Source organism: Quercus suber, unplaced genomic scaffold (genome assembly GCF_002906115.3).
Source record: "Quercus suber isolate HL8 unplaced genomic scaffold, Cork oak 2.0 scaffold_468, whole genome shotgun sequence".
NCBI lineage: Eukaryota > Viridiplantae > Streptophyta > Magnoliopsida > Fagales > Fagaceae > Quercus > Quercus suber.
The window spans coordinates 594,196-611,477 of NW_027069919.1; the positions used below are offsets into that span (position 1 = coordinate 594,196).

The following is a 17,282-nucleotide window of genomic DNA, read 5'->3' on the forward strand; positions in this document are numbered from 1 at the left end:
GTCCCATTGCTAGGGAGTTGTGGGATATGGACCAAGCCCTTTTTGTGGTTCAGTGGGTGATGCCTGAGAGGGTTTTCAACTAACTAGCATGATGGCTAATCCGTGTTGGGCAACGTTGGAACAGTAGGATATGGAAGTTCATTCACCATGGCTTGATGTGGTGCATTTGGAAAGAATGAAATTCTAGAAACCTTTAAGTGTGCAAGAGGAAAACTCTAGATCTGAAGTTACATTTCCTTAAAACTTTATCTCAATGGTCGTCAACGTAATGAAGTTTATCCTTCTCCAACTTATTAGAGTTTTTTTACCGTTGTACTCTTAGAACTTAGTTTTGATGTCCATCTAGTATACCTCCTATGATCTATGTACTTGGTTACTCCTAGTTTGTCTAATAAAATTTACTACTTATCAAAAAATCAAGTCTCTTAATGCTTGTGACCTTTGGTTTATGGTTTTCTTGGCCAAAGTATCTATATGTACTGAAAATATTTAGAATCATAAAGAAAATAAAAGTTCCAACTTTGAGGCATTATTAAAGAGTTCCTGCATTGGACGCCATTCTGCAGAATCCCTCACCTCTATCTAGCTAAAAAGACTTCTACTTATTCGACAATGCAAATGTAGTAGAGCTATTTATATAGCAAAAATTAATTAAATAAATGAAAAATGAAATAAGAGAACATATTTGAATGGCCAAGACTGCTTCATGCCATGATACTAGGCGCTGCATTGACTGGAATTATGCAATAACCCCCAATATGGACACAAAGCACGTGACAAGTACAACTAATTAAGCTAATATAGTACCCATTATTGAGGTGTACCAAGAATTCAAGCCAAATTTCCAAATAACTATTAGTGCATCCACCTACACATAGGTTCCATAGCATTGGGGGTAGTATCAAAGCCAAAAAAAATGTTAGTGTATAGATTAGCCCATTGGGCTTAGCCTAGTATATTACTTGTACTATACTTCTATTACTTGTACTGCACACATACCTAGCCTATATAAAGGCTCTCTTTTGTACATTGTTATACATATAATACTATACTGACTATTCAGTCATTCTCTCTCTTTATATTGTTAACATGGTATCAGAGCCATTGCTCTGACCTAGTGGTATTTTCCGGCGTTCTTCTGCTGCCCTCGCCTTCACCGGTAGCCACCGTCAGAAGCGTGTAACCGCCGTCACATCTAACCACTACCCCTCGGATCTAGTCTATTTATCAATCAAATCGTCAAATCACAGATACGACGTGATAAATCAGACTTCCCCGAGCAAAACCCAGCCAGAAACTGTCCCAAAGGAGCCTCCACGCGCTCTCACGCGCCACCATAAGTTTCTGGCAGACGAAGTCGCACTACACGCGCCTCCACGCGCCGCCGCGAAGCCTCACGCGCCTTCACGCGCTCCCACGCGCCTTCACGCTCTCCCACGCGCCCACGCGCCGGTCATGCGCTCTCACGCTCCTTCACGCGCTCCCACGCGCCGGTCACGCGCCTGCTCCGTTCAGCCTCTGCCACGTCAGCCCTAGTGACGTCATCCTGACACGTCAGCCTAGTGACTTCATCCTGCCACGTCAGCCCTAGGTGACGTCATCCTGCCACGTCAGCATCCTGAGCCGTTGACTTTGACTGTTGACTTTGACCAAGTCAAATTTTTTCAACAGGACCTGTCTTGCTCAGTTTTTCGCGTAGATTCCGATTTTGGGCTCCGTTTCTGCATTTGAGGTCTCTAAATCTCATTTTTTGGTCATTTTCTTCATTATGGCTCAACAAAGTGAACGCGACATCATACGTCCTATCACCATTATGTTGGATGGTCCTACTAGCTATCATGCATGGTCTCAGAATATGACTGTTTTTCTCAAGGGTCGTAAACTGTGGAGATATGTGACTGGTTCAATTCCTATAATGTGCATTTGAAGATGAATTTTATCAACAATGAAAATAATAATGAAGTCCAAATTCACATGCCATTCATAAAAAGAACAAAAAATCACATGCTATTCAATTAGTAACAATGCTAATTGCTAGGTTTTTATGATAACAACATTATAACATAATAGGCATTAAGGTCCAAACAAACCAGACTAAACTCAACACTTCAAATAAGATCTTACTCAAATGACACTTACCCATAAATATATAATCTAAACCCTAAAAAAGACATATTATGACACTTTGCACCATTTTCTTTTGTAGTAACCACTAATACTATTATAACCATCCAAAGACATAATCAACTAATATGGGAACTTAATCAAGTTTGCTTTAGGCTCTATAGTCTATACATACCCTCCATTAAATAAAACTTAAGAAACACATTATGGATAATTAATTATCTTAATTTGCCAGAGTCTACAACAACATTAGAGTTTAGAGACCAATGGAACTCACAAAAACCTTTTCTACTATAAGGACTTGAACAAAAACAGAGTGGCTAAAATTATTAATTCAAACTGACCATTTGCAGAGAGAAAAATGAAGCCCAACACCTCCAACATACCTGTATTGAAATTAATCCACTTCCATCGATCGTATCATAACTAATGGACACTGAAGCCCAACTCAAATTAAAATCCAAATCCAATTTTGAAATCACGCTCAAACCCTCAACTTTTTCCAAAATTTCATTTTTAACCTGAAGTTTTTCTTTACCTATATTTTAAATCCCAAAATTTAACTAAATCACAATTCAAACCCCAAAACTATCTCAAATTTACATTTTGGTCCTTAAAGTTCCTAAAATTACACTTTGATCCCCAAAATTTTCCAAAATAACAAAAAAGCCCCCAAACTTTTCTAAATTATGAAGTAACCCCTAACTATTCTAAAATTTCACAAAAGCTTCTGAGGTCACAAAAATACTATTACAACCACAAATTTCAGCGAAATAAATTGAATGTCTTCAAGATTAGTAAAATTATCCGATGCCATTCAAGATTGCATCCACATTTCAAAAAATTTGATCATTTTGTTCCTTGTTGTCTTCTTGCATAATCAAAATACTTTAAGGGAATTACTTGTAAATTTAATTTGTTGTACTATGCTATGGAATTAGGTAAGCCCTATTTAATAACAAAAATGCAATTTATCTTTCCTTCAAATTATTCAAAAAGATCATTGAGATCTTAATTTTACGATAAGTTATTCAATTTTTAATTCTTCATAGAGTCGATGGCAAATAGAAATCATTGCTTTTGTGTGATTCTATTAGGATGCTTTATTGCCATCTTGGAAAATATCTCCAAAGTTTATTGACTCAAGATGGATCTCAGTATCAAGGATCCATGATAAATAATTCTTACTTGAAATATAAGAGCAATGAATTTAAGTTTTGAAAATTTGGACATTATCTATGCCAGAGATATATTTAACATTAAATGAAAAAATATTTATATAATGTAAAATATAATTAAGTAATATTATGTTTAATCCAAATTCTTCAAAGGTAAATTTTTTATAAGAATCAATAATCAACATGAAACATAATATAAAACAAATGTATATAATATGCCTAGCATAAAATGCATAAAATTTTTAATCCATCAAATAAAAACAAAAATTTTAAGCATGAATCAATGTGATAACAAAAAAAATTATATAGTAAGATAACTAATTTTTTGGGACAAAATGAGCACAATTTTTTTTTTTTTTTTTTTTTTTTTTTTTTTTTTTTTTTGCATTGGTTAGAGTTCTAGTAATTATGTTGTGAAATAAAAGGAATTAAAAAAAAAAAAATCAAGAAATCTAAAGATTCATCCACAAACTATAATGGATATAATAAAATAATTGATTAAATTTTTAAAAGTCAGTTTCCAATACATAGTGTTGAATATGCTAAAATATATGTGAAAGTAAAATCATAAAATAGAGAACACAAGAATACAAGGATTACGTGGTTTAGTCTAGCAACCTATATATATATATCCACAGAGAAAACCCTTAAAAAATACATCTTTATTATATGAAAGTGTAATACAAATCCTGTATTAAATTTTTACAATCCAGTTTACTCAGGTTGCCCCCTACCCATTTTTAATTTAGCAAAAAATAAAAAAATAAATAAATAAATAAAAACCATACATGAGTATATACATTATGCTAAATCTTAGACTTCTAATTCAAGTAGTAGACTAGTCTTATATGCAAAGTAGAATGAGCTTGGACTTATGCTATTATGCTAACATGTCCAATATATCACTTAAATTTTTACAAATCAGTTTCCTATGCATAGGTTTTAGAGTTATTATTGGACCATAATTTTATTACACTTTTTTTTTTTTACAACTATTTTATGTGATAGATTGTGATTAGTTATTTGTTATTTTCAAATATATGCATCAACTATTTTTAGTCTACTATATTAAAATTGTGGCAGAGTTATAAGTTATAACGCAAAAAGACTATAGAAGTAGAATTTTTCTAGGTTTCAAGGTGGTAGTTGGAGGTTGGCGGGTGTTTGTTTGAGAATTCATGACAACCAACTCATTGATTTGCTATGAATGATGACAGATGGACGCCATAATAGTCTATTTACTCATAATAATATGAATGATGACAGATGGACGCCATAATAGTCTATCTACTCATAATAATATATAGAAAGAAATTGTAATGAGAAATGCTACATAGTACATACACAACAATTTTTTTCTTAACAATAACAAGTGTTTATTGGTATTGACTTAAAAGTCCATCGTTGGGAGGACATTACCTTAACTGAATTCCAATTTGCAACTTGCAACTTGTCAATAAAATTGTCGTTGTCACCTGCATTTGTCATTAGTCGACAAGTGATATAAATTTGCCTGAACGTACGGGGTACATTTCACCGGTAAATTAACTCTATACGTACACAATATTAAATATATACAATTAGATTGTTTCTGCCAAAAAAAGAAAAGTTGCGTTCATCTTTTTTGACAGTTCAAAAGCTACAAGGAAGAGAGAAGATGATGATGATTATGATGAAGAAGAAGAAGAAGAAGAAGATGATGATTGAACCATAAAGAAATCATCAGCTCCACATGCATTCAGAGAGAAATAATAAATTGAGTATAAAACGGTAACTCTTAAGATATTTGTTAATAAAAAATTGTAAAAAAGTTTTAATATTATTTTTATGAGATATATATATATATATTAAACAAATATTGTCATAAAAGTTAATTACTTTTTTTTTTTCATAAAAAATTTCTTGAAGTAGTGTTTCTAGAGCATTGATTAACTTTTTCTTAATTTTATTGTCATAACCTTGTCACACTCTTTCCCATTGTAATTATTCTAGGCAACTAATTGTCAATGATTATAAAAAATAAAAAATAAAAATAAAAATAAAAAATCGTGTGAACAGTGGTGAAGTTAGAAATTTTTTTCATGAGGCCAAATTAAATATAATAAGGTTCTTAGGTAAAGAAAAAAAATTGCCAAAATACTATTTGATAGTAAAGAGCAATGATCAGGAGCGAACTTCTTAGGTTAAAACTACCTCAAAAAAAATTTGTTCTTCTTTCCTAAATTTTTTAATACGTTCAAATTTATGGGTTTATGTCAATCTTTACTTATTTTTATTGTGACCAAACAGAGTGATGATGTGATTTATTTTTAATTATTAGACCTATTTATGAAAAAAAGAAAAAAGACATGATATAAAATAATTGACCACAGGCATGATAGAAGTAACCAAAATAATAATAATAATAATAATAATAATACCCACGGCTTTTTTTTTTTTTTTTGAGAAAAATTACCCATGGTTTCTTACTAGAAAAATTGAGATAAAAACACCCGATACTAGGCTTAGCACCAAGAATTGATATAAAATCATTGTATAATTGATTAATTTCCTTTATTTATTGATAATACTTTAATATAATTTGTTTTATTTGGTCACTTCAAATGAAACTAGCAAAAAGGTAAACAATAACATCTCTATTACTTAAAAATAAAAATAAAAAAATCTTAAGTCAAGTGTGAGCAAGTTGTAAACCATTAGTTTTTTTTTTTTTTTTTTTAAGAGAGAATTTCAACCTATAACGTCTACTCCTAATGATAGCTTTTTATCATCAAATTAAGACACCAATCAGTTTTTAGTGTAGGCAGGAATTGAATTTCAGATCTCTTATTCAATTATCAGAGACTTTACTAGTTGAACTATTGGAATCCACTTTTTTTTTTTTTTTTTTTTTTTATAACAAGTTGTAAAACCTTAGCCTAAAAGATATATAATTTTTTGACCTTTTATTAGCCAGTGGAAACAACTACAGAACCAAATCATATAGCTCAGGTAAGAGACTTAATAGTAAGTAGTGAATCCTATATATCCTCAATAAACACAGTCGCATAGAGAGGGAGAGAGATTGAGAGAAAAATAGCACTGCTCAATGCGGCACAACATCATTTCTGGAGGGAGTTAGACGGTGGCACTGGTCATCATCTAGAGCTGATTGTACGGCAAGGGGTAGATTTGAATGGACAACAAACAACCAATCGGGGTGGTGACCTATGGTTGGAGCAGATTTGCACATCCGTCAGCACAAGGGGAGATTTTTTTAAGTAAAGGAAAGTAATTAGCTATATGTTTATATTGAATAAGGATTTGCTTTTGGAAGGATTTTTTTGTATATGGAAATTTATATAAAAAAAAAAAAAAAATTAAAATGATTTGCGGTATGTATTTGCAAATGATGGACTATGGGTATATGCTAATTTTTTTTATTGGATTTTTTGTATCAAAATTTTCTTTTGGGTTATTTTTTTTAATCAATTTTCAAATATGAGGAAGCCCAAATGAATTTAGAGAGGAATTAATTTTTCCCAAAATCTTAGGAGGGGCAGTAAGTAAATTTAAGGCCCATTTATGATTTATTGTCTCTGTTAACGGAAGTTTCAAAAACTCAGGGGACCATGGCCGGTGGCCCCCATAGCATCATTGAAGCTAAAGCCAAGGTAGCTGTTACTTAGGGCATACAAACATAGACAAGAGTTGGTACGTGGCATGATTTAATTGGCTCCTCGAATTTATGGAGTCCCTTGTCTATACGGTTTGTTGAAAACAGCAAGCAGTCATAGTCTCATAGTCTTCTTGTGGTCTTAGAATTACTCCAGTTTCTTTGATGTTCATGTCATCTGGAACATCAGTCGAAGTCTTAAAACTTCACCTTCGTCTGAACTTTCGTTTGGAAGGATTCTAAACTACAAAAGGAAAGCCAACGTGATAACTTATTCGCGTGGAGTGAATGTTTGAATGATATGATGGAAGACTGGGAGATTCCTCTCATAGCTGCGTCTTCGATTTTCGCAGTAGCTATTTTTTTGTGTGTGATCTGTCCAGGAGGAGTTCTATATAAATGTCTATGTGGAGTTAGCATTGATAGTGATGGAGATGGGGCAGACACTGCAGGTGACAACGGTGATGGAGATGACACTGCAGGTGTCAACGGTGATGGAGATGGGGCAGACACTGCAGGTGACAACGGTGATGGAGATGACACTGCAGGTGACAACGGTGATGGAGATGACACTGCAGGTGACAACGGTGATGGAGATGGGGTAGACACTGCAGATGGCAGCGGTGGTGGCCATGGACATGGCAGCGGTGGTGGCCATGGACATGGAGGCGGTGGCCATGGACATGACAGCGGTGGTGGCCATGGACATGGCGCAGACACTGCAGGTGGCATTGGTGGTGGCGGTGGCGGCATCGGTGGAGGATATGGTGGAGGCGGTGGTGGAGGCGGTGGTGGAGGAGGTTTTTAGGTGACGATAGTTGCTGATTACCTCAAGATCAAGTTATCCATGGTGCTTTTTCTCCCCCTTTTTGGCTTCTCTTATTGTCAGTTTGTCACCTAATTCTGGGAATATTTTGTGCTATTAATTATCACAATTCACAAATATGGGGCCATATTCAATATCTTTTTTAGTACACTTTGAGTCTTTTATTATTATTTTTTTAAAAAAAATTATTTTTGTAGAAGAAGAAGGGAGGATGAAAACTATAAAGGGAAGTTTAGGAGCTGTTTGGTAGTGTATTTAAAACAATAGTTTTTAGTATTTAAATAATATTACACGTATTTTTACATAATTTTTTATGTATTTCTAAAAAATACAAATAACGTTACTAAAACAACATTATCAAACACTCCCTTACTGACAATAAGTTATTGTTGTTGAATTAGCTGTACAATCTTTTATTTTATTTTTAAGTTGTACCATTTGTAATTTTGTATAATAGCTTTTTTTTTTTTTTTTTTTTTAATTCCTGACTACAGGGTACTTATTGATATAATAGTTACAGTGTCCGTTTGGATATAGTTGAAAATTGAAAATACTGTAATAAAATAATTTTTAAATATGTAAATAGTATTGTAAGACCTATTTTTAATAAAAAAAATTACTGAAAAGTAAAATTTGTAAATCCCTAAACAGTACACTGTTTATAAACAAAAAGTCATCAAATATGACTACTGTTTACAGTACCACTACAGTGCCTTGTCAACCGCGTGCGACCAAAAAAAAAAGGGGGGTGGAAACGCAACATTCATTACAATCCAAACGCCCACTTTATCTTTACTTTCACCTCTCGTTCAAAAATATCAAAATAAGGTAGAGTGTCATTGTTTCGAGAGAGAAATATTAGAGCTACTGAGAGAGAATGGATCCTTCCGGTTTGTTTGGAGTTGATCAAGCATCTGGTCAGTCTTCGCAAACTAAGGACAACATTGGCATGGAACCTGTTTATTACAACGCTGCAGCAAAAATCGAAATCGGGGTCTTAAAAGATATTCCAAAGCCTCTTAACCAACTTCTAACCCCAAATAGAAACACAGTCCTTCATATTCACCTCACTAACCCAATTAAAAAATCAGAATATAGTGAGCCTGCTCAAGCAGAGGTCAATATTGGCATGAAGGCTGATTACTACAAACGGTGCAGCAAATGGTACAATCGGGGTCTTCAAAGATATTCCAGAGCCTCTTGACCAACTACTAACCCCAAATAGAAACACAGTCCTTCATATTTACCTCTCTAGCCTAAAAGAGTCAGAATTATCAACAGCCTTTGTTGAAGAAATTCTCGAAATGTGTCCACCACCGCTGTGGAAAGCTAATGCCAAAGATGAAACTCCTTGCATATCGTAGCAAGGTATGGGCATGCTGCCATCGTGGATGTTTTAATTAAACGTGCAAGAGAAAGAGCTCCCCAAGAGGACCTCGAAAATGGGTCCAAAAGATGCTGGAGATGACGAATAAAGAAAAGGGTAGGCTGTACGTGGTAATCATCTTGAGGTAGTGAAACGATTGATTGAAGAGGGTAAAATATTTTCATATTCTCAGAATGATGCTGGTGAGACTTCACTTTACATCGCTGTTGAGAGAAATTATGAAGAAGTGGCATTTCACATTTTGGAAACCTGTACATCACCGGCTCATGATGGTCCCCTTGGTAGAACAACGTTGCACGCTGTAGTAATTGTACACAATTACGGTAATGTCTATTTATTTTTTTCAATACTCCAGCATGCATGGTTGAGTAGAAAGTAACGCCATAAATTTTGCTGTCAATGATAACCTATTTAATATACAAGAAGTTTGATAACATATATTTTTCTGTGATATATATTTATTTATAAAGTATTAATAAATAAATAAAATCAAATTAAATTTTATAGAAAATAACACAATCAATTTAATTAACTTTATTTAATGATCAGATCTAATTTATTAAGAATTTACTAAGTATTGAATTTTTTTTCATCCCAAAAAAAAAAAAAACAATTTTTGTTCTGACTAATTTAAATTTATATAATTTATTATTATTTGTAATTCTAAAAATAAAATTTTAAAAATATTTAATAGAATGATGATGTGAATAAATATTGGCTTTCAAAATTTTATCTGACAAACATTAGAAAAAATCAATAAAAATCAAATTTAATTTCATATTATTATATAGATATAAAGTTTTTTTTTTTTTTGAGAAACTATATATATAAATATAAAGTTATATATACATTATAAGATTGATAAAAACTAGTGGAACCAAATCGTGATATGCGATTGGTGACAGCCAAAGATTTATCATATTTTTATAATGAATACAACACCGAAAGATTATGCACTTTATCTTTCAGATCTAAAATATAAGAATGTGTAATATCTTCTGTAGGGACTCGTTTCGGGTGACTCCCGTACAATAAATTTGTAAAGAGTGGATAGAAGGACTAGACACTAGCAAGAAAGACAACAGTCGACGTCGATTTACAAGATCAAGAACTGGAATCTGACTAAGTGTTCTAAGGAAGGTTCGTCCTCGCCCAGTCCGAGGAGCTCTTTCTTAGAACCAATGGATACAAGGGTTGTCCTTGAACACCCTGAAAATCCCTTAACTTCCCAACTGAAGGGCCAACCTCCCATACTTTGGGGGTTCTATCTATTATATAGTCTTGTTCAGTTGATCTCTGCCATCCACTTGTCGGCCATCTGAACTTGTGTCTGAGGGCTCGTCCATCAGCTGCCTTTGCAGGCTTTCTGTTAGTTGAAGTAACCAAGGTATCATGTTTGCTGGTCAATTCACCATTAATGCGGCCAGAGTGTTGGTGGCGTGCATTTAATGGGTGAGTGATAGCTTCCTTCCTTCAATGTCGACTTGCCGAGGACGTGGGCATCCTCAGCAAAGTCCCTTGATGACTTGGGCCTCTCCCACTTATCCTCAGATTCTGTACTCTCCTCGGCATGGACTTGGGCCCGATAAGGAGTGGGCCGGGGTTGCCAAATATTTAGGCCCCACAATAGCCCCTCAAAATTCTGCTGCTCGGCCTCCCGGGCGGGGAGGGAGATTTTAATGTCTTCAGGTCCTTGCCTTGGCCTGGCAAGCCTTGTCTTTCTGTCAGTGTCACAATCTTTTCAACTACCTAGGGGACGTTCTTGGCGTTTCGGTATTTGGAGCATGCCTTCATTAAATTTCGGGGGCTCTGTGTCCTCCACGTTCAACAGTGTGATGATGAATGGACGGTAGGGATGCTTCTGGCTGATTGGGCGGGAAAGTCTGTGCGGTTATTTTTAATGGGGAGAATAGATACCAATCGAACTGATTTGCCCCTTCATTTTTGCATTCAAGAGATCTTGCGCACATACTTCGAATTTGATCACATCTCCAACTGTACTTGCGACTTCCCTCAGCAAAAAAGCCTGCCCAAGGAGCTTTCCCTCATTTCTGTAAGTCTTCCTTTCCTTTGGTTCATACTTTTACGCCTGAGTACCTTGTTAGCTCTTTAGGATGGGTAGGTTTAAGAAGTTAGTCGAGTCTGAGGAGATGATGAACAAATTCGTCGCTGACTACAAGATCCCTGATACAGTGGGTTTGAGGTACTATGGAGAGGGGGAGTCGAGCACTAGTAGAAAGAGGGTGAGGTGGCGATTCCTATAATCGCCTTTCTGAAGGGTGGAATGAGAATTCCCATGGGGCCGGTGACGAGGGACTATCTTAGGCACTTCGGCCTATCTCCCACACAGTGTGCCATTAATGTATTTAGAATTTTAGGCTGTGTGGATGCCCTGAATGAGAAAATGGGGCTGAGGCTAACTCATCATGATGTGAACTGGTGCTACAACCTTCAGCGCCTGAAGGAGAAGTCTTATTACATGAAAACGAGGGACGATAGGGTCCGGCTCATCCAGTGCCTCCCTGAGTCCAGCAAGGGTCTGAACAAAGACTTCCTTATAGTGTCTGGAAAGTGGCACGAGGGCCTTCATTGTCCAACAGTGGAGGGTACACCAGGTGGGGCATTCGGATTAGGAAAAGGTCTAAGTTTTTGTGTGTTAGCGCCCACTTTGCTTGGTTTTTTAACAGAAGCTTACTTTCTTTTATACAGATTTGCGCGCTTTTGAGCGTCACATCGGCCTAATCAATAAGGAAGACTTGGAGAAGGTGCTGAGGTCGGAGATCTTTGTGAATAAAGACGACGACCAAGTTAGAGCTGCCCACGTGATCCTAAGATACGACCTGACCACAAAATCGTTTTCGGCTCCGAAGCACGTGATTCAAGCTAAAGATCCATGGCTGCGTAGTATCACTGTAGTCGAGCATAGATTTCTGATCCCCGAAGGGTCTCCCATTCCCGAGGGCGTACCGTTGGTAGGTACTTCTTCATCAACTCAAGTTGCCGAGGCAGAAGTTGAAGAGTTAGGGGAAGAGGAGGTTGCTGACTCAGGTCCGTTCGGGGACGAGTTTGGCGTGTTCGACCAGCCCATTTGCCGAGGACCCTTCTGGCGATTTGGGTGACCCCAATTTAACCGAAGCGGACTTTTTGTCTGAAGAAGCCACTCCTCGATCGAAGATGAGTTTCAAGAAGCGACCTCAGAAGAGCTTGCTGGCCCTGATCGAGGGGCAGCCGGGGAGGGACGCGCCGGGGAAGTCTCCTTCCGAGCTTCTCCTCCCCCACCCAACAGAGTTCGACGTTTGGGTCCAAGCCCACCAGTCCTCCGCAGAAGAAGGACAAAGGCAAGAGACCTAGGGGGGGCGAAGAGTCTAATCCTCCCCGAGGTGGTGGCGATGCTCGGTCGCCATCAAAACAGCTGAGGATAGGGCGCCGAGGTCAGGAGAAGCAGGCCGCTATCCAGCTCGGGGCCCAGGCTTGGCTTCCTGCCCCCATGCTCCATGGGAAGCCTTTGACGGATGATGCCTCCCTCAGGAACCCTCAAGGGGTGAGGGTGCGCACGTGGCTGACGCATTGGAAAGGTCCTTGCTACTCCCTACGGACATGGCCCAGTTGGAGGCTTTGAGGAGCAATGAGGTCTTCCTCGGCCTTAAGCAATACTTGGGCATGGTAAGTTTTCTGATTGCTTGTGATTTTCTTGACTTTTCATTTTTTGGCTCCTTACCTGCTGCACAATAGCTTCAATTGGTAGGTTATCTAGGCTACCTTCAAGCTGGAGGACATAGCCAGTAGCCAAAGCAAGGTCATTAGCTCGGAGTGTACCAAGCTATTGGACACCGTGCGGACCCTCAACACCTCCAAGGCCGATCTTAAAAAGGCGATGGACTAGTTGGAGGAGATGAAGGCGGCTCGAGACACCGCCGAGACGGCCCTCTCAGCCGATGAAAATTGGCTCTAGATCAAACAGACAGCCTACGCTAGGCAAAGGATCAGTTGAGGGTCGCCAGAGAGGAGATAGCGACCCTGGGACAGAGGGTGCTTGAGGCGGATAAGGCTAGAGGCGCTGCAGAGTCTGCTAGGGTCGAGGCTTTGAAAGTCAAGGAAGAGGCTGAGTCTGCCAGGGCCAAGGCTGTGGCCTCCAAAGACAAGGCTGCGCAGGATGCCTATGAGGTAGGGGCGACTGAAACAGAAGACAGCCTTAGAGCCCAAGTGCCTGGGGTGTGCAGACTTTACTGCTCCCAAGTTTGGAGTGAGGCCCTTACACAAGCTGGGGTTGAGGCCTCGTCTGACTTGTGGAAGGCGGAGAATATGTACTATCCCTTGCCATCCGCGAGGCTGCCCCTTCAAATTCTGAGGCGAGGTGGCTACGAGAAAGCTAGGGAGGTTCCTGAGGAAGGCCTCCTAGCTGCCATCACTTCGGCGAGCCCATCAAGGAAGTTGATCCTCCTGTGGCCGTCGAGACAAGCAAGGGTCCTGCTGAGGATATACCTCTTCCAGCTGACCCTCTCCAGGCTGCAGTCCCAAGCGAGGGCCACAAGGACTCTGAGACCTCTTCTGCCCAGCCCCCTGAGGGGGGAGTCGAGATGGGTCTGAAGGAATGATCCTCCGTGTGCGCCTTTGCCTTTTTTTTTTTTTTTTTTTTTTTTTAGCATTGTAATGGCACATTTGCCTTGTATAACTCCCTTTTTTTTGATTCAGTGAAGTGCATATTTTACCTTTTCTTACTCATTTTGCTTGTACTATATTATACGTATACGTATGTCTTTTTTACTTGCACGATTCTGGCTTTAATTGCGCCTTTGCCGACTACATTAATCATCGTCCCCTGCAGTGCTCATTACTAGTACCGAAGTGGTCAGCCTCGCCGTAGGTTTGGGCCACGCGGTCAATACAAGACCTTAGTTCTGTCCAGTGCTTAAATCCTCCTAAAGTGACTAGTTTCCCCATAGGTTTGAGTCCTTGGACCATGCAAGACATTGGTTCTATCTAGTACTTGGATTCCCTTTAAGCAATTAGTTTCCCCATAGGTTTGACGCTGAGGAACGTACAAGACCTTGGCTCTGCCTAACACTTGGTATTTCATGGGGGGGGATGGTTTCTCCATTGGTTGAAGTCTTCTGAAGTGACTAGTTTCCCCATAGGTTTGAGTCCGAGGACCATGCAAGACCCAAGTTTTGTCTAGCACTTGTCTTCTTATTTGAGTAGTTAGTTTCCCAGTAGGCTTGAGTCCGAGGACCATGCAAGGCTTAGGTTCTGTCTAACACTTGTCTTCTGAAATAACTATTTTCCCCATAGGTTTGAGTCAGAGGACTATGCAAGACCTAAGTTCTGTCTAGCACTTAGTTCTTATTGAGTAGTTAGTTTCCCCGTAGGCTTGAGTCTGAGGACCATGCAAGGCCTAGGTTCTGTCTAACACTTGGTTCTGAAGTAGCTAGTTTCCCTATAGGTTTGAGTTTAAAGACTATGCAAGACCTTGGTTCTATCTAGTACCTAGTTCTTATTGAGTAATTAATTTCCCCGTAGGCTTAAGTCCGAGAACCATGCAAGGCCTAGGTTCTGTCTAACACTTAGTTCTGAAGTAGCTAGTTTCTCCATAGGTTTGAGTCCGAAGACTATGCAAGACCTTGGTTCTGTCTAGTACCTAGTTCTTATTGAGTAGTTAGTTTCCCCGTAGGCTTGAGTACGAGGACCATACAAGGCCTAGGTTCAAATACTTGGGTGATCCTTTCTTCAAACTTGACAAATACTTGGGTTTAAATCTCACAAATACACCACTTTATGGGCATCTCAAGGGCTTTTCCAAAAGAGTAGCTTGTGCCTCACGAGATGAAGTGGCCCTGGGAAAGGGCGGTGACAGGGAAGCCGAGCCCCTTTCAGGAGCCGAGGATGCCACTCTGATCCTGGACAACACAATGGAGGCAGAGTAGGCAGAGGCCAAAAATCTTCCTTCTTTTCAACCTAGCTAGAGATGGGACTCCCTTTACAATTTGGAGGGGGATCCGAAATGAACGTATCGTTTCTCCTTCGTGCGCGGATCTGCCGGCCCTCCAAGCTGGTAGTGATTCGCCGGCTCCCAGTTGTTGTGGGATTGGGAGGGAAACCAGGTGGAACCGTCAGGCGCTACGACCTCTTCTTCCTTCTCCTTCCTTGCGCAGCAAGTGTTGGTTGGGGAGCTGTGGGCGGCCTTAACGTAGGTCTGTCTCCACCTCTCCCTCCAACACTTGGCTTGGCTTTAAAACAAGCCTGCCTAGGCCTCTCACCCTTTCCTTTTCTTCTAACTTCAACACAAGCCTGTTTGGGCGTTTTTCTTTGTAGTTAGCTTTAGAACAAGCCTGCATAGGCATCTGTTTTTGTAGTTAGTTTTAGAACAAGCCTGCATGGGCATCAGCTGTAAAATGTAACTTCTCTTCACATATCAATAAAGAAGTAGCCCCATTTCATTTCTTTTACTTCTTGCATCTTTTCGATTTTTTTTTTTTTTTTGTGATGATTGCCTTCTGAATGAGCATGTTGCCATTGGCTGTATCGTTTTTTTTTTTTTTTTTTTTTTTTTTTTTTTTTTTTTTTTTTTTTTTTTTTTTTTTTTTTTTTTTTTTTTTTTTTTTTTTTTTTTTTTCCCCCCTCCCAAAAAAATGTTTGCCCTGGCATGTAAGCTTTATTTTAGTTTTAGGATTTTTAGTAAATGGCTAACAACTAGGTAGCTCATCATATGTATATGTATGTATTGTATATTTTGCTCTATTTCCTCACAGTTTTGTGATATTATTATGCTTTCATGAATATTAATTGGTTATTTATTGGTCTCTGCAAAAAGTTTTCCGTGTTGAGCAAGGAAGTGCTTCATGCTTCCTGGGGATTAAGTTTATTATTTTTATTTTGTTTTTTGTTTTTGTTTTTTTTGAGTAATTATTAATTAAACAAGTGTGATCAGTGAGCCCCAAATTTAGCGCTTTTTGCGGATGGAGTTATGCAACAAGCTACGTACATTTAATTTTTGTAACTGAAGAAGATGGTAATTGGTGGCAATTATTTCTTTTCTTTTTTTTTCCCTGAATTTAACTGATGGCAATTAATTCTCATTTAAAGGGCATGATGCAATTATGGTCAGGTAATTTATTTTTTGAGTAATAAATAGGAATTTTTATTGGGTAATTTATGACCACCACAAAGTGAAAAGTTATTTAATTCCATGCTTTCTTTACTCACATTAATGATGAATTTTAATGTTAACTTAATTTGTAAGAATTATTATTATGTGAGAGAAATATATATTACTTTATGATTGGGTAATTTATGACCGCCACAAAATGGAAAGTCATTCAATTCAATGTTTTCATCACTCACATTAGTGGTGAATTCTATCATCAATTTAATTTGTAAGACTTTTTTTTTTTTTTTGAAACCGTAAGACTTATTATTATGTGAGAGAAAGAAATATTATTTTCAAACCATAGAATACTTAGCCTCATCGTCAAGCCTGAAAGGGCCAAAACATACAAAGATGACATATATTGAAAACTGCTCTTTGTTGCTTAAGAGAAAAGGTTCCCCTCTAATTGCCCCGCATATCTTACATCTAAATAAAAACTGAAAGAGGTCTTTCCTCGTTGCTTAGCATATAGAATAGTGGGTTATTTTTAGAAGGGATAGAGGGGAGTGTTTTGTAAGGGACATTGCTGTCTAAGTATAGAATGGGTGTCTTAGCTGCAATTGACATGGAGGGGCTCAAGTTTTACATGGAGATTTACATTATATTCCACTTACCAATGCATAGACGTGCACATTAAATTTTGCTGGTTTCATGGGTTGTCGTTGATTTTTAATACTTGGGCTAATGGTTACCAGTTAAGATTGCGAAACCCCATAGAAATTGCTAGGTTTCTAAGCTGCTTCATGTTATGTTATTTATACTCCATTTTGAGCATTGATGTGCGCACCTTCCATTATCGACCAATAGTGCAGCTCTCTTTGCAATAAATACTCCTATGATTCTCTTTAAAAACATTATTCCTTGGTAGAGAAACTCAAATGGATCATAAACGTAATGTATGGCTTTTCTTAACTATGCCTTCAATACAGAGTTAAGATGCACTTAATATTACAATAAATAATATATTT

General features: G+C 37.9%; 1 protein-coding gene across 1 annotated transcript; it reads left to right on the forward strand.

The window, feature by feature from the left end:
• Positions 1-7,261: 7,261 nt before the first annotated feature.
• On the forward strand, positions 7,262-7,765 carry LOC136062932 (glycine-rich cell wall structural protein-like). The gene has a single exon (XM_065762665.1). The coding sequence runs from the start codon at positions 7,262-7,264 to the stop codon at positions 7,763-7,765; it is 504 nt and encodes a 167-aa protein (XP_065618737.1).
• Positions 7,766-17,282: the final 9,517 nt, after the last annotated feature.